We start from the raw sequence: 24178 nt of genomic DNA, 5'->3' as shown, positions 1-24178 counted from the left end.
TGATAAATAGCAAATCAGACTGATGCATGCAAGTGTATACACACATGCTCGAGTTAAACTTGAGGGAAAATACTTGAACAGATCTCTGCATAGGCAGATTTCTATAATTAATCTGTAATTAGGCTTTATACAGTGCAGACTGACTCAGGTCAAAACACAGAAAATGCAGACACGGTAGGATCTTTACCTGTTGCTACAAAAATTTTTTTCAAAGGTTATTTGTGGGTAAGTTTACATACCTTCATTTAGTTGTCACAAACCTTCACTGCTATTCTAACTTACTCATCTTACAATGGAAGAAAAATATGTTTAGCTAAAGGATAAAAACAAACCACATGTACAACTGCATCTGGGCGCTTTTAGTAATCTTAGCAAACTTCAAACACGGCTTTAAAAGTTTTGCCTCATTTTTAACTGTGCAAAAGAGAAGCTTGCGCACACCACTCATTTTATAAAGTCTGCACGGAGCTTTGCAATGGTGACTCTCCCTCGGCCTGAGGAACAGAGGAATTGGTTGTTTCGCTATTTTTATATCTTTATGTTTTTTTCTAAAAAACTGTCAAATCCAGTTCTTGGATGCTAGAGTCACTCTGTTGAGGAGGTTTCTACCTGACATGATGCGCTAATTCAGTTCCAGTGACGAGAAATGCCAAGCTGGTTCAGGAAGGTACGCTCTTCACTGCTTTTCCTGAGGGACTTCACTGGGAAGTTTTTACACAACTGTCCTAGTGTATACGGGGGGGGTTGGCAGAGCGAAAACTCACTTTCTGTACATGCTTCACAACAAAGCCTTGTCCAAGGGGAACTAGAGGTATTTTCCTGACACTATGACTTTGCATGCCAGAGCTAAAAGGTGGAACTGGATCCCTCTTGAAACGTTTGGAGGGGAAAGAAGTCAAGATGAAGTGTGTTTTTACTCAAAACGCAGGGCCGAATCAGTTAGGGACTGCCATTTGTTATTTCAGGGAGAGTATCCTTTTCTCCATAGGGTCTATCACAGGATTTTTGGTGAAGTGAAATGAAAAATGGGAACCGGGCTTCCAGGTTTGCCTTTGTGTAAGTAAAGGGAACACCTCTGTAAGCTAATCCTGAAACGGCAACAGATAAAGGTACACAGCAATAGGCTATCGTTTCATGATTTTCCACGTTCACTTTAACAGAAAGTCACCCTGCTACATTCCTCGTTGTGGTGGTGGTGTATTATGTAGCGCGAGTGGCATTTGCAAAGCCTGTCATGAGTTAAGATGGTACCTCATGGCTAGTGCAATCCTGTTTTCAGTGGAAAGTTAGGATAGGAAGAGAAGACAAATTACTTTCTTGAGATAAAAGGATTGTACTGGCTCTCTTTTGAAAGTCAAAAGTAAAAAGAGAAACCGTTTCTTCCCTTGGGGAGGTGGAATCTAATGGGTGCCCCAAAGTACAGACAGCTACCAATTTTGCAAGGAGAAAATTTATTTCCACTTCTCTAGTAAGTTTACATGAAAAAATGTGGTGGGTATTTGCTGCCTTGGAACCGGCCACTGAATGCGCTAAAAGCTCCTGAAATTATTATCGGACATCTTCCTATGGCTTCAAATCTGGCTCAGTTCAGCTGTGGTCCTCAGGTTTCCCTCACCTCACCATTATGAAACACCTTGTCCACGTCTTTCCTTCCCTACCCCTCCCACCAATGCACGTGCAGGTCCCCATCAGCTCCGGCCCTTCTCCTCCCCACCAGGAGAGGGGAACACAAGTACTTCCCTAAGAGGAGCGGGTGAGTTAGGAAAGCAGGGAGCCTGTCTCCATCCATCCCGTCCCCCCTCCCACCCATCCTGAACTCTTTTGCTCCCATCCCCTCTCCCAGAAGGCAGTGCTGTGCTCCACTGCTGCCAAGCTCCCGACGGCCTGGGACTTGACATTTGTTCTTGTTTTCTCCTGTCTCCCCTAATGGGTATAGCACTACTAAGCGAAGAGGAATGCACAGAACAAGAGAGTTCAAAGTAATTGAGTCTACATTCATTCAGAAAGCCTGGATCCTTGCCCGCTCAGAACCTGCAGCATTTACATAGTTTCAGAAAGTTTAACCCCTTTTCACTGAAGCTGGTAACGCTCTTTCGGGCGCAGAGCGTTGCACCTCTCTGACCAGTGACCAAAGACGCTGCAAGGTGTCCTTCGCATACCCAGCTCTAGGTGCTTACCACTCAACCTTTTATTTCTCCTTTTTGCTCTGCGGGACAGTAACTTAAGACCTGGAGTTGTCATTTTCATAAGATACTCGGGGAACGGTGTGGCAGAGGAACGACGGCTTACCGTAACTCCTGAACACTTCTGCCGAATGTCTGTCTGTCTCACACAAACAGAACCGTACCGGGTTTAAAAGAGCTTACTCAGTTTTCTGCTGCAGATTTGTCTGTGTAAACTCACTTCTCTGCGAAATCAGTGAAGAAACAGAAACATTCCAAAATGCTTATAACTGTAAACTTGTATTTTTTTTTTCTGATTATTTATTCTGAACAAACTCGTTTCAATTCCATTTAGGAGATGATGCTAGTTGGCAGGTTATTACTGACTTGAAATTGGTAAATAAAAAATATTTGTTCAAGGAAGCATAAAATTTAATAACAATGAAAATTCTTAAAACAGGTTAGCAAATAATCTTTTGTCTGAACCTAAGCATTTATTTAGGCTACCTAGAAGCTGAACAGTGCAGCACCGTGTAGGTCAGATAAGCAGCGAACCTGAGCAGGAACAAGAGTCGATCTGACTTGCTCGTTTAATTATTAGTGACAGTAGAAATTCTAGAATTTAAAAAAATGCCTTTTAAAAATTATACACTCTTTAGTAATCTTCCATTGACTGTTGCTTGACAAAAGACTGTAGGAGCGGGCCCACCATTAGCACAAAAACATGGCGATGGGATTGGATTTGTTTACCTGCAGTTCAGACCTAATTATACCCTTTTTAAAAAAAATTAAAACACATTCAGAGCTGCTTCTGAAAATGTTTAAGTATACACAGAGCCTTGCTCAGCGATAGCGTTCTCATTAACCTGCCAAAGCGTTTGCCAGGGCAGGCCCTTTGTAAATGTACATATATAAAACAAAGCAAAACAAAAAAAACAATTTTGAAATTATCTGTTTATCATTCATTTGATCAGACGGAGGTAAAACATATAATTAAAGTATGCAAGTCTCAGAAACATTTCAGTTACTACAACCATACAATTTACATAAATGTCTGAAAGTTACAGGTATACGCGCTGCATCAGATGCCGCCTAGCCCTGCATTGTGCCTGACCTAGGAGAACTACAGCCGAATTAAGTTCTGGGCAGCATAGTGCAGTATTACTAGTTTTGTGTTTTTAAAGCTGCTACGGAGCAGTTTATACCAAACATCATTTCAGAGGGTCAAAAACGTAGTTCAAAGCCTAACTGGGTGGAAGTAGGGTACATAAAGGGTGTTCAGAAAACATAGTTTGAAGCGTAACCCTAAACTAGGGCTATGTGAAGGGCATTCACACGAATACAAAACATGATTTTAAAATCTGTTTGTTAAAACACCTGTTTCTAGGCTAGAACGGGGAAGGAAATGTCAGCAATGAGTCTTCGGAAAAGGACACTGAAGTTGCATATTGTCTGAATATGAATACGTGTTAGTGTTGGATGGAAATTACCCCGCATGGCTTTAAAAGCTACGCTGACAGGAGTAGCCAGATCTATGTTAGTAATAACGAGCATCAAGCGGCTACATATTGCTCAACAGTTTGTGTAAAGAAATGTTATGCTGAACTCTTTCCTGGTTCTGTAATTAGCTTTCGGCGTGCAGGCTCTGAGACATCCTACTCGCCGTGAGCTGGAAGGCAAAGGGGAGGAGTGCCAGGTTGACCAGAAAAACGCTTTTTTATGTTTAAAAACAGAGCCTTGTCTGCAAATGATAGGGAGTAAATGCGGGGAGGGAGAGGTTGCCAACATTTCCGTGGGTTCGCAGCTTCTCTCCCTGCACACCGGGAGCGCGGGGCTGGCGGGACCAGGAGAACGGTGGAAAGTTTGGGTGTTTTTCCAAGGCTCCACTACACGCTGTACTTTTCCCGTACAAGGTGAGCCCTTCGGGCTTGCACAGGACGGCGTCCCTCCTTTTCCTCCTCCTTCAGTGAAGCTTGCGGGAGCTTAGCTCACCGTCCTGTGTCTACGGGGAAATATGCTTTGCGTCAAAACCACACCTCAAAACAAGTAAATAGAAACTTGCCTCATCCGGGGGGAGGGGGGGGGGGGAGGACGAGGACAATTGTCACTATCTCTTTTCCTCTCCCCTTCTTCCTTCTCCTCTGTTTCTGTAACAGCAGTCTCACAGCGTACGGTGGAGATGCGTATTGCAGCGCTGAAATTTATTAGCAGCAGGTTTCGAGTACGAGTTGCCTTCGGGACAAAAAATAATAAATTTGAATGACTGCCTTTAAAACCCTTTTGAAGATGAAAGGTAGGAGAGAGGGTTCTTTTAAAACGCCCACATTAGCAGAGCTTCTTTAAAAGACTGTAAATAACACTAAAGCAGGCGGTGGGACCTCGGACTTGTTGAAAACCCTCTGCCACCTCGCTGCGAGCCCCGCAACGCCGGGCGGCACCGGCCCCGCAGCCCGCCACCGCTCCCGGGGCGCCGGGACAGCAGCGGACCAGCCGCGGGCAGCCGGGCTGCCGCCGCCCCGGGGCCGGGGCCAGGGCCGGGGCCGGGGCCGAGGCCGGGGCCGGGGCCGGGGCCGGGGCCGGGGCCGGGGCCGGGGCCGGGGCCGGGGCCGGGCCGCTCCGCCGCGGTCCCGCGGGCCGGGCACGCCGCGGCGGGGCAGGGCAAGGCAAGGCAAGGCAAGGCAAGGCAAGGCAAGGCAAGGCAGGGCAGCGCACGGGAGTCGCGCCGCGGGGAGGAGCCGTCCGCGCTCCCCGTAGGCCGGGCAGCCCGCAGGGCCGGCCCCCTTCTCCGGGCTGGGTGGGGTGTAGGGGGGGCGCCGGGGGTGGAGTAGGGTGAAATAGAGGCGGGCGTGTGTCACCGGGTAGATACCCGCGGCCAGGTACAGGCGGAGGCACTGACGACACCGGAGTGGATGCGCTCTCGGGCTGGGGCTTCTGGGGAGTGAGCGCACGAGTAGCCGCCGCCCGGAGCCGCCCGCCGGCCGGTCCCCCTGCGCTGGGGCGGGCAGCCCGTCCGCGCCGCACCCGCCGCACCCGCCGCCGCCAGCCCGCCTCATGGCCACCAGGGTGCTGACCATGAGCGCCCGCCTGGGCCCCGTGCAGCAGCCCGAGGAGCCGGTGTTCGCGCAGCTCAAGCCCGTGCTGGGGGCCAGGGAGGCGGCGATCTTCCCCGGGGAGGACCTGAAGCAGCAGCCGCCGCCGCCGCCTCAGCAGCAGCAGCAGCAGCACCCGGGGGGTGGCGGCGGCGGGGACGGCGGCGCGACTCTGCCGGCGGAGGAGATGGTACAGGTAGGCGGCGGGCACCCCCCCCTCACGGCCCAGCGGCCGTCGCCCCCTCTCCCGCGGAGCGGCGGCTGAGGAGGCGCGGGCGGGCGGGGCTGGGTGGGGCCGGGCCGCGGACCCCGAGGTGCGGGGCTGGGGCGGCGGCGCTGACCCCGTGTGTGTGCGTGTGGCGAGGGGGAGCGGCCGCCGCCCAGCCCGCCTGTGCGGAGCGCCGCGGAGCGGGGAGAGGCGCCGGGAGCTCCCGCCTTCCCGCCGGCGGAGCGGCGCGGCGAGGCGGCCGCGGGGTGCGGCTGGGGCGGCCGGGGCTGAGGCGGGGCGCGGGCTCCGGCGGCTGCTGACGGGCCGTCCCGGGGCGGGCAGGACGGCGGGGCAGGGGCGGCGGAGGGCGGGGGGGGGAGCAGGGCTGCCCTCGCGGGTGTGTTGAAAGCTACAGCTGCTGCCTTTGCACTTGCCCGGCGGCAGAATTAGAGCGGCCGCCTGTCCTCCTCGCCCACGCAGGGAGTCATGTTCGGTGAGGGCGGGGGGGGGGGGGGGGGGTGGGAGACGCGACACACCGGGCGAGGGGGGACTTCCCGGGACTTTCTGCCCGTCCCAGGAGGCTGTTTGGGAGCGGATCCACACGCAAACAGCTGGAGGAGCTAAAAGCGGGAGGCGCCGACCGCAGCCCGCGGAGGGTGCTCGCTTTGCGAGGTGGGCGGCGGCGGGAGCCCCTGTGAGGCACCGGGAGCCCCTGTGAGGCACCGGCCTCCCCCTGCGCGGGGGCTGCTGCGGCCCCGGCCCCCGGGGCGGGAGGGAGTTGGGGGGAGGGCGGCGTGAGGGGGGTCCCGGGGAGCCCCCGGTGGCGGGCAGAGGTCTGTCGGGCGCTGCCTTTCGCTGGTGTCTTCCCCGGCGAATAAATAACTGCCGTCTTCAAAGCGAGCTGCCCTCGGCTCGTAAACAAGAGCTGGAAAAAGTAGCCTGGCATGTCGGGGCAGATCCAGATCAAAGGGACGGGAAGGCGGCTCTGTTTGTTTGCGGTGTTTACCGGGGGTCTTTGAAGAAAGGCCCTAAAAGCCGCGTCGGGGCAGAGCCGCCGTTTGCCAGCTGCTGGCTTTCTCTCTCTTGCGGGGCGCTGAACGGGTCTGGTATGAGGGCAGCCTTGACGGGGCAGGGGGGAATGTAGCATTTGCCCACTGGAGAGTGCGTGATACATGTTTTGCCGATGACTGTACCAGCAGCGTATCGGGCTCCGGCCGCCCACGGATTCCCTCGCACCACTACGCTGAGGGAATGACTTCCCAGTAATTAAAGAGCTCTCCTAGGACCGAGGCATGGATAGGGACGTGTTTATCACGCTATTAGCCGATTATACACGGCATAGATTATTATTCTTTTTTTTTTTTTTTTAAGTGTAGTCCCAGAGAAACTTCACACAAAGGGTACTCTGATGCAGTCAATCCTTTTTTTTTTTTTTTTTAATTCAATATTATTTATAATTTTACACTTCGGTGTCGTATTTCTAATCAAATACCTTTCTCTTCAGGATGAAAAATCCTGGAAGTATAGAATATATATAAACATTATTTGAAGTATTAGCATTCAAATAGCCAGCTGAGGATGTGGCTTTTGGAGTTAGCATTTCAAAGAGAAGAGGGTGAAACAGATAGGCAGTCACCCTGCTCGAGCAGTGAATTCCAGAGCAGGAGATCTGCAGATTAGGTGCAGCGCCTGTCATTTCTGCGCCCTGCACTGTCTTGTAGGCATAAAAGATGAAAAGTTTGTCCTGTGCTGAAACATCACGTTGATTTTAATGCTTGCTCTGCGTGAACGACTTGTGCCATTCCTTTATCTCCTTGTCCTTGATGATGTTGATTAGAGTGACAATTATAAAAGACAGGTTTTCATTAACGTGAATGTTTATAACTTCCTCCGTAGGTAGCTTGCTGCTGGCTGAGCAGTATTGCCTTTTATTTGCAAAGCCTCGTGCGACTTGCATGCCATCATCTTTCCCAGTCGGTAACAAATTATGTGTATTATGATATGTTTTGCTTTTGTAGACAAGATGTGAAATGGAGAAATACCTGGCGCCTCAGCTCCCACCCGTTCCCGTCATCCCCGAACATAAGAAATACCGAAGAGACAGTGCCTCTGTTGTAGACCAGTTTTTCACTGACAGCGAAGGGTTGCCTTACAGCATCAACATGAACGTCTTCCTCCCCGACATCAGCCACCTGAGAACTGGCCTGTACAAATCTCAGCGACCCTGCGTAACCCACATCAAGACAGAGCCGGTCACCATCTTCAGTCACCAGAGCGAAACTACTGCCCCTGCCCCTGCCCCCACTCAGGCTCTCCCTGAATTTACCAGCATTTTCAGCTCCCACCAAACTCCCGATGTGAACAACATTTTCATCAAGCAGGAGCTTCCTACTCCAGATGTTCATCTTTCCGTCACGCCCCAGCAAGGCCAGTTATATCAGCTCTTGAGCTCACCGGATTTAGATATGCCCAACACTACTACTCAGGCAGCCGTCATGGACTCCCTTAACAATGTCTCCATGCCGTCAGCCATGGCGGGCCTTAACACGCTCTCCTCGGCTGTTCCACAGACTGCGATGAAACAGTTCCAGGGCATCCCCCCCTGCACTTACACCATGCCAAACCAGTTTCTGCAGCAGCAGGCCACTTACTTCCCTCCTTCGCCCCCGAGCTCAGAGCCTGGAAGCCCAGATAGACAAGCAGAGATGCTACAGAATTTAACCCCTCCTCCATCATACGCCGCAACCATAGCTTCCAAGCTGGCAATTCACAATCCGAATTTACCAGCGACTCTGCCCATAACCCCCCAGAATATCCAGCCAGTCAGATACAACAGGAGAAGTAACCCAGATCTGGAGAAGAGACGCATCCACTACTGTGACTATCCCGGTAAGCGATCCGTGCCAAAAAATCCCAGCTCTTGCAATAAAAACAAGTGTGAATAACCGTGGACGAGGTATAAGTGGTTTTCTTTAGCTGTAGTCTACACCTAGGGAGAACCAAATCATTTCTCGTTAATGAAGAACTTCTCTTCTTTGTTGTCTTATTTTGTGTGGCACACTTTCACATTCTTTAAATAACTTACACCCTTTTCTTCGTGTCATTTGTTATTCTCGTAAATGCCTGAGCTCATTTTACCATGTTACAAAACTTGTACCCCACAGGAGAAAAAAAAAAAAGTGTCCTTCTCTAATTTAAGCCAGTGTGACCATGCAGTTCCCGCTCCACTTTTCCAATACCTGCGATGGAGCGGAGGCTCAGTGTGCCCAATCCAGTACAGCTCAGTTTGAATCCGCTGGTGCTGAAAGAATCATTTCAGCTCTGGTAGCCGAGGCTATGGCCGTATCATCCCTGTTACGAACAGGGGATTCAGCTGCCTGCATAAATCCATTAAAACTACTGCTGAAAACTGTCCACAGATGGACTCCCTTCCAGCCTCTCCTTCCCCTACACTGAAGGGGAAGAGGAACCTGACTGTAAACTGTGCCTCCACATAGTACGTGATCTCAGACCCAAGACGCTCACACCCATCTGAGGACAGAGAGAAACTCGTGGTTGATCTCCCCCTTCACCAGCGTGTCCCAGCTCAGCGGTGTATCACCCGTATGGTGTACAGTATGAGAAATGCTCAGTGGAAAGGTTATGTTTAGCCCTGCGTGGCGATGACACCAGGTCTGCCTTGAGCAGGTTCTCTAGGAAGTTTTTAAAAAATAAAGTCCACCTGAGTTGTTAATTTACATAGCAGGTGTTTGTGTGCATAGACTGTAGCAGCTATTGGTCTGTACTACATTACAAGGTAGTAAGTTTAACAGAAATGCACACATTTTTTCTCTTTTCTATGAAAAGCAACATCTCCCTAGGAGCTTTGTATATCAAATTTTACTTCTAAATGGTGATGGTGCCAGAAGGTAGTAAACTTAAACGTTTGCAGATAGTACGCCAGCACTGAGCGAGGAAGTTTAAATGTAACGTGGAGCGTTCCTGTTCCCCCTACTGAAATGCCTCTCTGCTTTTTTGTTTTCTTTTGTCTTAGGCTGCACAAAAGTTTATACAAAGTCTTCTCACTTAAAAGCGCACCTGAGAACTCACACGGGTATGTACTCACTCTCTCACTGTCTCTTGTTCATTCATGGCTTACACGTTTTCTAAGAAAGCAAGTGTGTTTGATCTGCCATCTTCTCCCTGTTTTCTGTAGAGTGGTTCAGGCTGGCAGTTCAGTTAAGGTTTGGTCAATGTGAGGAAAAATTGCTTTTAGTCTTCATGCAGTTTTGTTAAACCTTATGGAATACAGAACTCAAAATAGCTAAGAATAAAACAGATTGAAACTTTCCTTTTCAATCTAAAATGCCATAAAGCATTAAGACAAAAATGCTTTTTCTCTGTTGAATAATGAATTAAGCATAGCAAACATTACAGTTTTCAAGATTTATCTAAACAGATAAAATTTTCTGGTTTGAGCTTTCTCCTTGACCTGTTAGAATTACTTTACCTTAGAATTTTTCAGAAACATCATGAAAACTCCCAAGATACCTCCATTTGCTTCATCCTTAGTATTGTCAGGGTTTTTTAAGACAAGTGTTTCTATATACTTACTTTTTTCAAAAAAAAAAAGATGTAATTTCTTTTTTCAGTGAAAGACATTAAAATGGAGGAAATTAAGTGTCAGTGTGTCACACTTGTTTTCTGTACCTCGATTTTGTACCTGCCTGCTGCTACAGGCGCAGTCCCCGTTCATGGGCCCGCATGGAGTGGAGCTGCCGTGGAGTGGAGCTAGGGACAGAGCGTTGCTTGTGCGTGGGCAGCCGAGTCAGGCGTGCAGAGGACAGCAGTTGGGAGGTGGAACTGCCCTAGGTGCTCTTCCGAAGCCTTCACCTGCTGAGGCAGGGGGAAGGAGGAGAGAGGGAGGAAAACATAGCTCCCCAACAGCACAACTGAAACTATTTAGGATAGTTCTTTGCTGGGATCTTAGTACAGGACTGGTCATGCTGAATCAGTAAAAAACACATGACTGATTTTGTAAAGAAATCAGATGAGAGGGCTGCGACTCCTGTTTTTAAAACAGAGTATGAACCCTAGGTCTTTTATGCGTGGACCTTGATTCAGAGCAAAACACAAGTCACTGTTCAAGCAACTCGCTTATTGAAGCAGGCTGCCAGTGCTGCGGCTGTGCCGTTCTAGTAATGGGGTTTCACCTAAGTTTAAACCAAAAGTCAAAGCAAAACTTGGCACAAGCTATGATCTAACAAAATGTTTCACTATCTCTATGGAAACAAGGCCTTTTATTGAGCAGCTATTTTGAATGGATCGTTGGATTATGATAAAGAAATTGAGTATCTCCAGGCTAAATGTTACTATGGAAATTTTGTTTTGATAAATGAAAGAGTTACCTGTGCTGCAGTCACAGTAAAAAATTAAAAGCAACTGTACAAAGATGTTGCTTTGCATTAGTAATAGACTAAACAAGAACACTCTTAAAAATATTTTTGAGATATATAATCACTTGTTACCAGTAAGCTTGGTAAGAAAGGGATATTTTCACAAGGCTATAAACCTGAGTAGTGTCAGAGAGTATAATCCCATTGCACTTTAATAAATAATCTGTAAGTTTAAGAGTGTGCGATTTTCACTTACGCGCTTTAGCCAGCAGCTAAATGTCAGTTTTAAAAATCTAGCTTGCTTATTACAATAACTAGGAAGAGAGAGAAAAGCAAAGCTTTAGTTTAAAACTGAGCATCATGTAGTCCTCATTTGAAACATACGCTTCTTTTTTAAATCAGTGTGTGTAATTTTTGTATCTTGAATAGTAACAACTTTAGGGTTTATGAAGTTAATATTCGTGTGCATAGAAATATACCACATCACTAATCTGTATTGCTTAGGGTCACTAATGTTTATCGTTGCCTTCACTTTTTTACCTATAGCTATTTGACCTTAGAAATGTGGATAAATATGCAAAGGTCAGAGGAGCTGATGTATTCATGGAAACAAGAATGTTGTTTTAGATAAAAATCTGGTGAACTTAAGCAGGTCTGTAATACAAAGGGTCTTCTGGGGAGGTGAATGAAGGGATAAACTGTCTAAAGCGTGCATTACATGCAAGAATGTGAGTCTGTATCCTGTTACCTGCATTATTTTGGAGTTTGGATTAGTTTAACTCTCGTGAATATTCACTTAATACGTGAAGATTTCCAGCACCGATTCTGATCTCTGCCTTAACATACGGTTGAAATGTGTATTACCCAGTCCTGTAAATCGATTTACTGAATGTTAAAGTAAATGGGCGCAAGCTCAGGGAAACCTGTGAAGTTGCACAGCTCCTGCAGCACTGCAGGGGAATCTCACTATTGATCTCCAAAGGGAAGGCCTCGGTGCCAAGGGCTAAATTTGGGTGTGTGCCTCTGAGCACCCCATCCCCCAGACCTATGAATTCATACGGTGCTGTTGAGCTTTGATTTTATTTTTTTTTTTTTCAAAAGAAGGACTCTTGTGAAGCTTTTACCTTCAAAGTCTAAAGCAAGTGTCACGTAATCCATTTTAATAAAGTTGTGTGTGATATTCTTTCAAATCCCTTCAGGGACAGCAGACCTGTTTATCTGGCTAAACCCGTTCTTTAGTAATCATGGACCACTGAAGTTGTTTTCTCCTTATTCTTAGTTTCTTAACAATACCTTTTAAAATTGGCTGCAGTCTCTCTCATCCCAACCAGTCCCCGCCCTTCTCAGCAATCTGTCATCTTAAAATAAAAGAGCCTGCAGCAAAGTTTGTCTGCCATTAAAAGTCAAGAAGACCTTATGGTTTTCCTTTTGTATTGGAAAATCTAGCCTTTTCACAGTATTTATTTAGCAGCCTTTCTGTTCTGAAAGGCTTTCCCTGGGCTTAGTAGATGATTTTTTGAGAACAAACCTAAGGGAAGTGTTGTTTTGCGAGAGGTGGAATGTAGGCTGTAGTCTTTTTTTCCAATTCAGACATGAACACGCTGTCAGACTTTATAAATTACATTTAAATAAAACTGTAGGAAATGGGCAAGTGGAAAATCTCTCACATTTTTCTTCCTAGGTGTTCCCAAGGTGTTTACCTTACACCGAGTCAGGTGGTATAAGCTGGCATAGTTATTCTGATTTAATGTAATTATACTGGACTTCTGCTGTTGATTAGGAATCCAATATTCGCCTAAAGAGATAAGGAAGGATAATGTATTTGTACTAGTCGCTGAGGCAGGCACCCATTTTTCTTTCTTTAGGTAATGCTTCAACATTTGTAAATTGCGAAGTAAATTTTAGTCGTTGGTTAACTGGTAACCGCAAAATTGAACGTGAACAAAGATTCAAATGCTGCAAAGATATGGGGCATTTTGTATCCATCTCCATGCAGTTCCGGAGCAGATGTCTGGTACATTTTAATGCCTTAAACCACTTCAGTATGGCATCTTAACTTGGTATTAGTTATTCTTGAAACAGGTAAAATGGTATTCAGTATGCTAAAGTGCCTGTTGGAACAGCTCTCCAAACAGATTGGATTTTTTGACCTTTTGAAGCAGGGGTTGTCTTTTAAAATAATTTTACCTGTTAGTCATGGAACAAGTTTCGTTTCATATCTGGCATTGTGCAGCTACGGTATATAATGGGGAAGAGGGTTATGCATTTATTGTGGGCTGGCTGTCCAGCAGCAAAACCACCTTAAGGCTCTGGCTTAACAGCTCTGTGTCCAACTTGAAAAACGTGCCATATGTCAGCGAAAAGCAGCTACTTTTGTGTTGTAGAGAAACCTTCTGTTCCTTTTCTGGCATCCAAGTATATACATACATCTCAAGCCATCCTTTAGCAACAGCGGTCCTATAACTTACCCTGATAGATTTCTTTGTAAGTTAAAAACCTGGGCTGTGAAAGTTGAGCCTTTGATATGCAGGCACCTGGAATACCCTACCTGAAACACTGCAGAAGAGCTGCTGGCTCCAGGGAGGGGTTTTATTATTATTATTATTATTATTATTATATCTGTGAACAGCTGCACGCCTCAGAATTGTGTATGGTTTTAAGAGGAAAATCTGTCATTGTTTTGAACATATCAAGGCACGCACATGGAGGACATTTTCCAGCTGCATGTTGGTTTTCTGTATACAGAGTCTTTGTACAGGCTTGTTCTCTGGTCACATGGTGGGCTTGCCATTAATAGTTTCTAGCATTAACTGTAGAACTATTTCATCTCTATCTATAGATCTAGTTTGTTTTTGGAGATGGGAAGTGGAAGCCGAGATAACTCAAGAGAAATGGCATTTCTCTAAATGAGATGCACTCAAAATACTTCCACTGTCCCTAGTCATTTCAAATGTTTATATAGGCATGGGACAGCTGCTGACTTGTGTGGCTCTTCAAGGTGCTAAACGTTTTATTTTAATTTAGATCTCTGCTCAATAGGTCCAGAATTAGGCCCTGGTGGAACATCATAATTAGAACCATTTGTGTGCAATAGACTTCAGCAGTCCATAGGACTTGGTGCTCTGAGTTTACCATAACTGTATACAGATGCTTGTTAAAGGTGATACCATATAGAATTGCCTGGGAATTCCAGATGTCCGTTGGTCAGAAGGGAAGACAAGTGGTACTTGGACTCCTGTTGGAAAAAAATCATGTTGCGAAAACACTTGTTGACTCCAGTCAGACTGAGGCTTAGGTGAGGGATTTCATTCATGGCGTACGAGTGGGGAACAGAGGCCCCAGAAGAGTCTGCCTTGCTCACGGTTGCAGCTTTCTGCGTACGTAACAAACCTGGAAAAATCTTTGCATCATGAAAATTGCTATTAAGTAATATTTCTGTGCAGATTCTGCTTCTTTAACCTGTTAGATGAGTCAGTTGCACAGATTATACTTTAAGGAGGTGTCACTAAATGCCATCATTGATAGAGACAATAAGGACAAATGGAGGAGAGTTAAATAAAACCGTTGACAAAGTGCATTAGAGCACAGTGTTGCTAGACACTGCTGGAGAATATGTTGGTATCTTTTATTTATGAATTCTGCTAAATCCATTAGTTGCCTGTGTGAGAAATGGAAGTACATTATTTTCCTGTGCAAACCACAGTTTAAGGGAAAATAATGCTTTTTTTTTTTTTTTTTCAAACACTTTGTGAATGATCGCAGACCTTGGGATTAATTGATCGGGTTCTTTATCTGTAGTTGTAACCTAAATGAGACATCTTTGAATGTGTTGCTCAAAAGAGGATGAAATCTTAGCAGCATAAACCTAAATTTCAATTAAATGTTACTGCTCATTCACACCTGTGTCCAGCACGCAGTTTTTATGAAGCAGGAATTAAATTCCAAGGTGTCAGGTATGGGGTACTCCTGTTAAATTTTAGATACTGAAAAGCCTAATATTTTCTTTTTGATTAAAAGCCTAGAAAGTCCTTCTAAGCATGAAAGCTTAAAAAAACTGTTGTTTCTGTCAATTGCTCCCTGAGAGGATTAAACTTCAGTTCCAGGATATTTGATTCCTGATAAGGAAACTGTTGACCGAAGAGACCGGCTTTAAACATCGTTCATTTTGTGACCGCCCTACATAAGCTAATATAGTCCCAAGATTCACAGCAATTGCCAGTGATTAAAACTTTCCATTATTTGATTAGACATTCCTTATTGTAATTAATTTCTGAGCTTGACCGGGATGATTGACTCCTGGTTCCAGGGCAGTGTGTTGTTTGTTGTTTGTTAGATGACCTGCACCTCCCATTGGTGAAAGATTAGAAACATTTAAGTAATGTCCTAGTTTAGTCTGAGTATCTTGGTAGCAGCATTCCTGTCCTGTCAGGCTGCATTATTTATATTCAGTGATCTCTAACGACTCTGATTAAGGCCATATTAAAACCTTTGATTTTGGCAAGTGTACAGTGCTTCGCTTTGAGTTAAAATAGCTTTAATGTATTGCTTTCAATTTTTTTTTTTTTTAATGTGTGTGTGCATACAGTAGATGGAAATCTGGAAGTCTACAGTACGTGTTTAATAAATTCCATTTTAAAAGCACCTCTTATCTGACTGTACAAGAGCCAGTGTTATTGGTGTGAAAGCTAAAGAGCTGTTCTTGCACCACAGGCATAGATGAGGAAATGTGTTCTTCAGCAGAGGACTTGTAGACACAGCCATACACCCCAGATGGCATGGATTTCTTATAAACCTACTTAAAAAAAAATTCCTTTCCTCTTTGTTTGCATATCTCCTTGAAGAGAGACCACCTCTGTTAAGACGGAATGTTATGCCAGAAAGAAAATAAACCATTGCACAGGCCAGTCAAGATTCCCCAGTAATCCTTGAACTGCGTAAGACAACACTTAGCAAAATAAGAGTGCTTCAAGCACTGGTGGGAGCTCTGAGAAGATAATGCCTTCTGTGCCTCTGTAGTCAGAAGGTGAATGATGCACAGCCTTTTTGACTGTCGTTTTCGCATACCAGTCAGTTATCTTCTTTCCTGTTCATGCTTTTGGTAGAAAGAGGTCAATTTCTGCTTGATTAATCAGTGATCGGACTCACGAAGTGCAATGGCTGTTCTGTTGTGAAGTAGCATTTAATGGTCAGCCTCTAGCCATTACTATACTAGGCAGAGGCTTTAGCGCATTTAAAAATGTGCAGTATATGCTGCGCATTTGTATCACCGGTGGGCTGGGTGTTTCAAGGACTAAATTTATTTTGTCACTCACAAAATAAGCTGGATGTACCTTGCTTGCTGTCAGCCCTCTGATCCATCTCCGTCTCGGATTTTTTTATTTTGAAATTGCAGCTTTCTTCTGCTCTGCCTCTTAACAAAAACAAAGAAAAACCCCAAACCTGTCTTAAAAAAGGGCAAAACCCCAACCAACAAGCTGCTTTTGACAATGGCTACAGTGCTTGGTCAATGGCTGAAGGAAGGTCTAATTTTAGGTAAATGTTGGGAGCTAAAAAAATTTTGAATGAGTGCAGATGTACACCCAAGCAACTAGTTTTGGTTCCAGTCAGCCTGGAAGAGACCAGAGTTTAAAATGGTGATGCTATGAACTAGAGGAAAGCTATTTCAGGCAAACTAAAACAGAGGGAAAAAATTTCATTTGTTCTTATTTCTTGTAAAAATTTGAGGCTATAGCATGTCAGGGAACGAAGAGAACTGATGTTAAGATGTGACAAATTTGAAAACAGATGCACCAGAAAACTTTGAGACAACATAAATCTTTATAATAACCTGTTTTAAAACTGGACATAATACAGGTTACGTACGTAACTAGTGCAATTATGGTGCAGAAACTTCTGCTTTGCCTGCCACCTTTTTATCACACCTAGTTGAATATTTTTTAAGGCCAAACACTTGCTATGAGAAATAATTCCATAATAAACACAAGTAATATTAAAATGATGGAAAGAATGGCAGGGGGGGTGTCTTTATACACTTACACCCTGACGAGCTGTGATCAGGTATTGTCTTTTTGGAGCCTTTTTCTTCCTCAAGGAAGCTGCATATTCACGGCTCTGACAGAAATTTCTGATAGGAAATAAGAGAAGTTGCAGGCGTTGGCTGGTGTAATACCTGTATTTGGATTTCTGCATACCAATAGAGTTACCTAACTTTAGGTTTGAAAATCCAGCCCTTGCTGTTTGCAGCTTTATATTTAAAGAAAGCCACCCTAGCAGTGAGTTGCAGAAATAAAGTCACACAACTCTGGTGAAGTAGGGAAGCTTATTTTCTTGTTAATGGGGAGATTCATTGCTAATGGAGGTTTTCAGTGACTCGTTTTTTCCAAACAGAATTTTGAACAGAAACGTGTTGAAGGTAGAGGGTGTCTTCAAAATGAGTGTCAACCCTCCCACTGGTGTCACTGTACCTTACCCATATGAGTGTGGCCACGACGGTCACTGCCAGTGGCTAGAATTAATGTTGGGAAAGCAATCGGTGTGTTTTGAAATGACTAAATCCCAAGAATATGAATCAAAGGGAGAAGAGCCAACACAGCCTGACTGGTCCAGACCATTCTCTTGTGGTATCGGCAAGGATCCCGAACCTTGGGATCTGCCTTGGGGTGGTTTATCTGTTGAAGTGGCTGGTTAGGTTAGCATGTTATATGTGGATATCCAGACATCCTTTGACATTCTTGTAATCTCACAGCATTATAAAGAATTATTTTTTCTAACATACAGACACATTGCAAGCAAAATAGCCTCCTTTCAGGTTAAACTCCCTTATCTCTTGCTAGGTCCTTTCTGTAAAAGAGCTTCCAAACTAAACATTAGGGCTTACAATTTCTGTGCTCAAATGCAAGTCTGTTTCTCCTGCTCCACAAATGTATTTTTTTAAAACTGGAGAATGGATACATATTAACAGCTGAAGAACTTAAAAATATATTTTGTGATGTATAAGCCCAGCAAAATATTTTAAATCAGTGATATTGGAAGGAGGTTATGCAGAAATCCAATTAAACTTATGAAATCCCTATCCTGTTGAAGTATAATTTAAAGGAAAGCAGTTCTGTTTCCCAGAAGTGCTGTGTATAATATTTCTGGCTTAGGAAGAAAGGGCTGGAGTGTGCTATTTGGCTGGAAATCGGTACCAGCTTCCTCCATGGTGTTTTAGTTGAACAGTGTTGACATTCTAACAAATCCCGTGGAAGCTCCCCTGAAGTGGAGGAGTTAGCTGTTTTCTTGCTTTTACAGTGAAATATCTGTTTGATACAGCGATCGTGTTCCAGTAACCGAGCCATACTGCCTTCATATTTGATGACCAGTGGCATTCTTGGTTTAACACCCTATAGAAGCCCTAAATTGCTGGAGGAAAACCAAATATTTCTGAAACTTTACAGCTACTGTATTTTGCACAATCATTAAAGTAAACAAATCTTACATTACTATGTGGCCAATGAAAATAGTGGATAAAGGGTTCAGTGTCCCTTGTTGTGTATACCTGCTTTTTTTAAAAATAAATCTTCAAACCCGGATTTCTCAGCACTTTGAAGTCAGCATCGCGAAGAAGCAGGATCACTTCAGAAAATATGTAACATGAGGCTCTTTTTCCCTTACCACAGGAACTTAAACCAAATTCTTATTTCTGCAAAATGACAAAAAGCATGTGTATAGGTTGAGAGAGAGAAAATACTACCAGCTAGTTGTTCTTCTGCTTTCTTTAAAGGAGTGAAAATAATCTCCACCTTCTTCTTCTTGACCCCCCCCCTTCCTCCTTGCCCGAAAGGAAAACATTTGAAATTGATTCAGTTCTTAAATAGAACTTTCCAACGGAAACTAGCATTACAAACATAGATATTCAGTATTTTACCCCTAGGATTTATTCAAAATAATCCGGGCCTCTACATTGGCGCTAAAAATACATTTTCCAGTTCTCGCTGTTGGCCAAAGCAGGGGTTAAAAGCAGCGTTCTGGCTTCAATTTCCAGTACATAAATGTAACACTGTTAAAACAATCTGTGTAAGGCACCAGCTCGTTCCCCTCCGCGCATCCCCTGAGCGCTGCTCGGTTTAGCTCAGGTCTGCAGAAGTCTGCAGGCAAGGAGGAGCGGTGCTGTTCTGCCTGGCACTGCCTAGCTTTTCCTATTGCCTGGGAGGATTTGTGGCAGTGGCAGGTAGTGAAGTGACTGTGGCGGTGGGGTAAGCTTCTAGATAACGTCTCTGGCAACTTGGGTGCCCTGGAGCGTGATGGGGGTCTGGCCATTGGATTCAGCATCGACTTGGAAGCTGTGGTGCCCAGCAAGGTGCAGGGTTCACCGCTGCCCTGACTTGCTGGTGGTATGCCAGGAGCCTTCATATCACCTGCTGGTGCTGCTCGCAGGTTAGAAGAAGTTTTAATGGGGAGCAGCAGTTTTGTTTGGACTCAGACAGGGTGAGGTACCACCTATGTGGGACAACTTTGAGACTGCTTTTCCAGTACAGCATACATGACATATGGCAAAGTGTGTCATATACTTCAATACCTCCTCAACACCAAGTTTGGAACCTGTGATTTTAATCTCCTGGTCCCCATTCCGGTCTGGTTCAGTCTGGACACTCCCAGACTTTTGTTCAACTACTGCTATTTCTCTGACCTCTCTACCATTTCTTTCATTCCCCATGTAATTCTGCAAAATGTATAAGGAAGCATTTGCAGCGTACAGAGGCCTGACCACATACATGCTCACTCTGGGCAGTTAGAGTGGGAGGATCACAAGATCGGGAGTTTTAAGTCTTATGACAGTTTTAAGTGAAGGTTTTTAAAGAAGAGTTTGAAAGTAACATGGGAGAAGAGGGGAAATAAAGGAGAAAAAGAACTACACTGGCTTTACGTTAAGGTGCTTCGCATGCAGGAGCAATGCTTTTCTGCAGCCTCCGTGTGTGCACATGTGTTTTAACACAAAGCCTTCACGGAAGATCTCCCTGGTGCTATGCCTATGGATCAGCAAAGCCGAGTCTTTTGCAGACTGCATTAATAACCCAGTTTAAACCCATGAAGGGTGATGGATATACTGCAAAAGATCCCATGCTGAATAGAGACCTTCCCTGTCATTCTGCCGTGAAGACCAAATGTGTTATCTCAACTGGCTTTTCGGGTGTTAGAAAAGCTTTACACACTGGGTTTGAATGAAATCTGTATTTTAACCTATAGTATATGTTGCATGAAGCGAAAAGAGTCCTATATAGTAGATCATTCCAGCCTTCAGTCAGCATCAGGCAGAGTAATTCAACTATGACAGAAATCTGTGATAATTCATGTTCTGATGTGCCATCCACCAAATAATTTTGAGCTCTGGGAGGTGATGCCAGGCCCTAAGTCTGTTTTCTTAAGGGATGATATGTTTCCACTGTGATTTCAATAAATCCTGGTCACCGTTTATGCAAAGAGGTGGTGGTTTGGCTGAGTTGTTAGTTTTCCTTGTAGAGGTCTGGTTCTGGTGGTGACTGTGCTGCCAACATGAAGTCACGTCCCCATTGTGAGCAAAGGGCTGATGCTGCTCTTAGCAGTAGACGGAAAGTTACTAGTTAGTTGATCAGAAGAAGCAAGTAGAAACTCCCAGCCAAAAACAGTTTCATAATTTTATTGGAATGATAAATTAGCATCTCTGAAGTAATGTTTTTGAGTTTCTCAGATGGTATTCTCTGCATACCTGGTGCAGAACAAACAGTCTGATTGCAGGATACTGGCTGGTAGAACAGGGAAAAGTAGGAGTCACTCCACAGCGCTGCTGGAGTGAGGCTAAAGGTGTGAGACCAATGGAGGGGGAGAAGGTCTGTAAAATGTGTTGGAAAGGAGTTTTTGGAAAGCTCAGCCTCGGTCTGATTCTGCTCCGGATATTCACTGTCAAGTGCTTTGATAAACGTGGGTTTTCTTCATCTTTTTGCCAAATGGGTCAAGTTAATATAAAGGATATAGATAGCAATCAACTCTCCCAACTGAAAGGTGTTTTTGTCAACCATTGTCAACCAATAGCCTATAAATAGGTAATCTTGCCCTCTTTATTTATACAAAGCTTGCTTGTATGGTGACATCATGTCCATACCAGCTCCCGAGCAGGTGTATGTAGATGCTTAAAGTTCTGGTCTCACACAGAAGTCATCTTGGCTTTGTGGCTTCACATTCTCCCATTTCAGCAAACAAATCTATAAATTATAGGCATGCTTATAATACCCCATTTATACTTCTAAAATGGATGAATGCAAATATTTTGGGTGCTTTGGCCTGTGTATTCAAGACTGGCTGGATGCTTCGAAGCTGTATTCAGAGCTGCTGTAACACAGCAAGTTTTCAGAGACGCCATGCTCCCCCTACTTCAGTGTAGACTGATGAAGACAGCAAGCACTTGCCACCTCTAAAATATGGCTATTTAAGCACCTGATTGTAGACATTCAATTCTGAAAACGGGTGCTTTGATCTTTTAGGTGCTTTCTCCTATATATAGCTAGCCCAAGCCAGGATACCGCAAGTTTTTATTACCCCTGACATTTTAGAAAATACTATCCCCCTTGTGTTTGTAACACACTGCACCTCTTTCTTCACACATCCAAAACTTTTGAACAGCTCTGCACACTACAAAGAATCTTTATAGAAATCTTCCTTCCCATTTCAGACCTCTTAAAAAAAGCTCAGTATAACTTAATTTCCCATTTTTGAAAGGTGCAAGCGTAAGTTACAAACTAGGCCAGGTTGTCCTGTGTGTGCTTATTTTTTCCTACTCCTTCTCACGTTGAGATGAGTGTGAGGGAGCGTAATTCAGTCTTGTGCCGTTTTATACCTCTCTGCATTCTGTACCGTTAGCTGTCTCCAATTTGTATGTTTGAAAGTTTCTTACATTTTACTGAGGTATTAAATCACAGATTCAAGAGCAAAATCCACTGAAAAAACAAAGGGGCTGTTAGTTTCGGCCCTATTGAACAGAGCTGTGAACAATTAGGAAGCATCAGCTCTGGTTTTGTCATTTCTTTCTTCTTTAAGTGGAACAGCAGTGCCATTCAACGTGACGGCACACCAGTTTTCTCCCGAAGAGTGACAGCTGACAGGCTCGTTTCTCTGTGCTCTGTTTCAGGTGAGAAACCGTACAAGTGCACGTGGGAAGGCTGCGACTGGAGATTCGCTCGCTCAGATGAATTAACGCGCCACTACAGGAAACACACGGGGGCAAAGCCCTTCCAGTGCGCTGTCTGCAATCGCAGCTTCTCCCGCTCCGATCACCTGGCTCTCCACATGAAGCGGCATCAGAACTAAAAGCTGGACTTGTCGCTGAGGCTGTTTTGTATCTATGCAATTTCCTATTGACTCTTGACATACAACTAAAATTAGTTTAATTTTTGACTATGGGTTATCCATTTAAACGAAATCTCAAAAGAAACTGGAAATGTATATTTTGTATATTTATGCAGAAAAAAGGGAAGACACTGTATCATGATACCAGAGTGCTCAGTCGTTTGTTCGCTCTCATGATGTAGATGGCTTTAGTCAGCAGGTTTCATCTCTTTACAAGTATTATGTCTTGACATGTTGCAGCTTTATACCCTTTTTTTTCCTCTTGCGGTGTTTTGACCAAAGCACTGTCATTATTGTGACAGTGTTTAGTAAACGAATTAGTGAGAGGCTGCAGATGAATGAACACAGTGGAAAAGCCATGAACTGTAATCTGTCAGGTTTTTACTTGGACATATTTAGTACTTGTGGGTTTTTTTTAAATGTTAAGTCATTCTGTGGAGACAAAATACATAGAAAAAGTCATGAACAGCCATAGAACAAAACATTTTGTTCTGTATGTTGCGTGTTTGCTATGACAAAGATTTTGTAAATATGCAAATCAGCTTTTTAGGTTTAATACAAAAGTTTTCTAAGAGTCATCTGAAAAAAGCAGTTTTACATTTGTTAACGCAGCACATTTACAAAAAAAAGTTAAATACCTCTCAAAACAGTACCAACTTAGCTTCGTTTTTCTTAAGAGAAATGAGCTAAGTGTTCAGATGTTTTGTACCTGTTAACTCAAAACGGTGTGCACTGAATATTCAAAGCAGGATTTTGTTTTCAAATTGCTTAAAAGGGCAAAACATTTAGAATGAACTGTAAAGTCAATGTTGGAAGCTTAGGTAGCGGGGATAGTTACAATGAACACAGAATGTTAAACCTCTTACTATAAGCTAAACTTAGTATCACTTTAAAAAGAAGGATTTGGGATGCAATTTTCATATTCAGACATGTTAAGCTGGTTCAGCACCAGTATGATCTAGTTTCATGTGGATATTGCATGTAATTTACTGGAAGGTAAAGGATACAGTAATTTTGTTTAAAATTACAGTGCAGTTTAGTTAATCCACGGTTCAGATTGACACACGCAGGGGAAAATTTACTGCTGACAAAAGGAGCTGAAACTCCACTGAAGTCGAGGAAGTGGTGCCCTTTTATGCTAACAATGACTTTGATTCACAGTGTTCAGCCTTGAAAGAGTAGGTGAAGGGCCAAAGACGAGGTTCGACCGTGTAGGATTTGGCCAGGCAACAGGAGAAAACCAAACAAACCTAACAAGTGTCTGGACTTCACAAGCCGTAATATTAAGCTGTCAACCAAAGGCTAGAATAGACAATCAAAATACCAAAAAAAGGGTCTTGCAGGAAAACCTAGCTTTGTTAAAACTGTTGTTTGTCTTTATTTATTTGTGGTATATGATAGACTCTTTTTTTTTTAAGACAATTTTACATACACTTGATAAATTATAGTTTTGTTTCTTCTAGTTAGAAATGTTGCTCTTAATGTAAATAGTTGACGAACGATGTAAATAATTTTGTAAGGCTTCAAATGTTTATACGTGGAAACACATGCAGAAATTGGCTGCTGTTTTGCTTCTTTTGCTCCCCCCTACCTTATTTTTGTATTGTGGTATCTCCTATGCAAATGATGGAGCAAACAGCTGTATAGTTCTAGAATGTTTTGAGAGAGAATGAAACGGTTTATATATAAAGACTTTTTTTTTTTTTTTTTTGCAAAATAAAACAAAGTGCCTAATGTGTGTGTGTGTGTGTGTGTGTGTGCCTGCGTGCGTGCGCTCTCTGTAGCTCCTGACAATGAAAGTTCTGTGTTTTTGCGCTGGGAGCTGGAAATCGTAGCAATATTAAGCGAAGAATGCCTGTTCTTCATAGCAGGGATTGTCTCTTTGGAAAGTACCTGGCACTTCTGCATTCTTTCCTGATGAAAATAATAAATTTGAAGGGACAAGTACTTCATGGTGCTTTTCTGCCATCAGAACTTTAAAGGGGG

The 24178-nt window shown here is 44.2% G+C and overlaps 1 protein-coding gene across 3 annotated transcripts; it reads left to right on the top strand.

Annotated features, from left to right (window-relative positions):
- The first annotated feature begins 4982 nt into the window (after window positions 1-4982).
- KLF5 (KLF transcription factor 5) lies at window positions 4983-23928 on the top strand. 3 transcript variants are annotated; one of them, XM_064440745.1, is made up of 4 exons: window positions 4983-5447; window positions 7478-8348; window positions 9493-9552; window positions 21975-23928. In XM_064440745.1, the coding sequence occupies exons 1-4, from the start codon at window positions 5214-5216 to the stop codon at window positions 22151-22153; spliced, it is 1344 nt and encodes a 447-aa protein (XP_064296815.1). In that variant the 5' UTR covers window positions 4983-5213; the 3' UTR covers window positions 22154-23928. The 3 variants fall into 3 exon arrangements, with proteins under 3 accessions (XP_064296815.1, XP_064296817.1, XP_064296816.1); XM_064440747.1 differs by lacking the exon at window positions 4983-5447 and adding an exon at window positions 5860-5952; XM_064440746.1 differs by lacking the exon at window positions 4983-5447 and adding an exon at window positions 6031-6131.
- The last annotated feature ends 250 nt before the right edge of the window (window positions 23929-24178 follow it).

This window comes from Phalacrocorax carbo, chromosome 1, assembly GCF_963921805.1.
Source record: "Phalacrocorax carbo chromosome 1, bPhaCar2.1, whole genome shotgun sequence".
Classification (NCBI taxonomy): Eukaryota; Metazoa; Chordata; class Aves; order Suliformes; family Phalacrocoracidae; genus Phalacrocorax; species Phalacrocorax carbo.
This window is presented reverse-complemented; position numbering and strand designations above follow the sequence as displayed.

What these genes read in the sequence shown, in the direction of transcription:
- KLF5 (XM_064440745.1), top strand. Translation starts at nt 5,214, where the DNA reads ATGGCCACCAGGGTGCTGACCATGAGCGCCCGCCTGGGCCCCGTGCAG. An exon ending in CGGCGGAGGAGATGGTACAG is followed by an intron (nt 5,448 to 7,477) that starts GTAGGCGGCGGG and finishes TTGCTTTTGTAG; the next exon opens with ACAAGATGTGAAATGGAGAA. An exon ending in CCACTACTGTGACTATCCCG is followed by an intron (nt 8,349 to 9,492) that starts GTAAGCGATCCG and finishes CTTTTGTCTTAG; the next exon opens with GCTGCACAAAAGTTTATACA.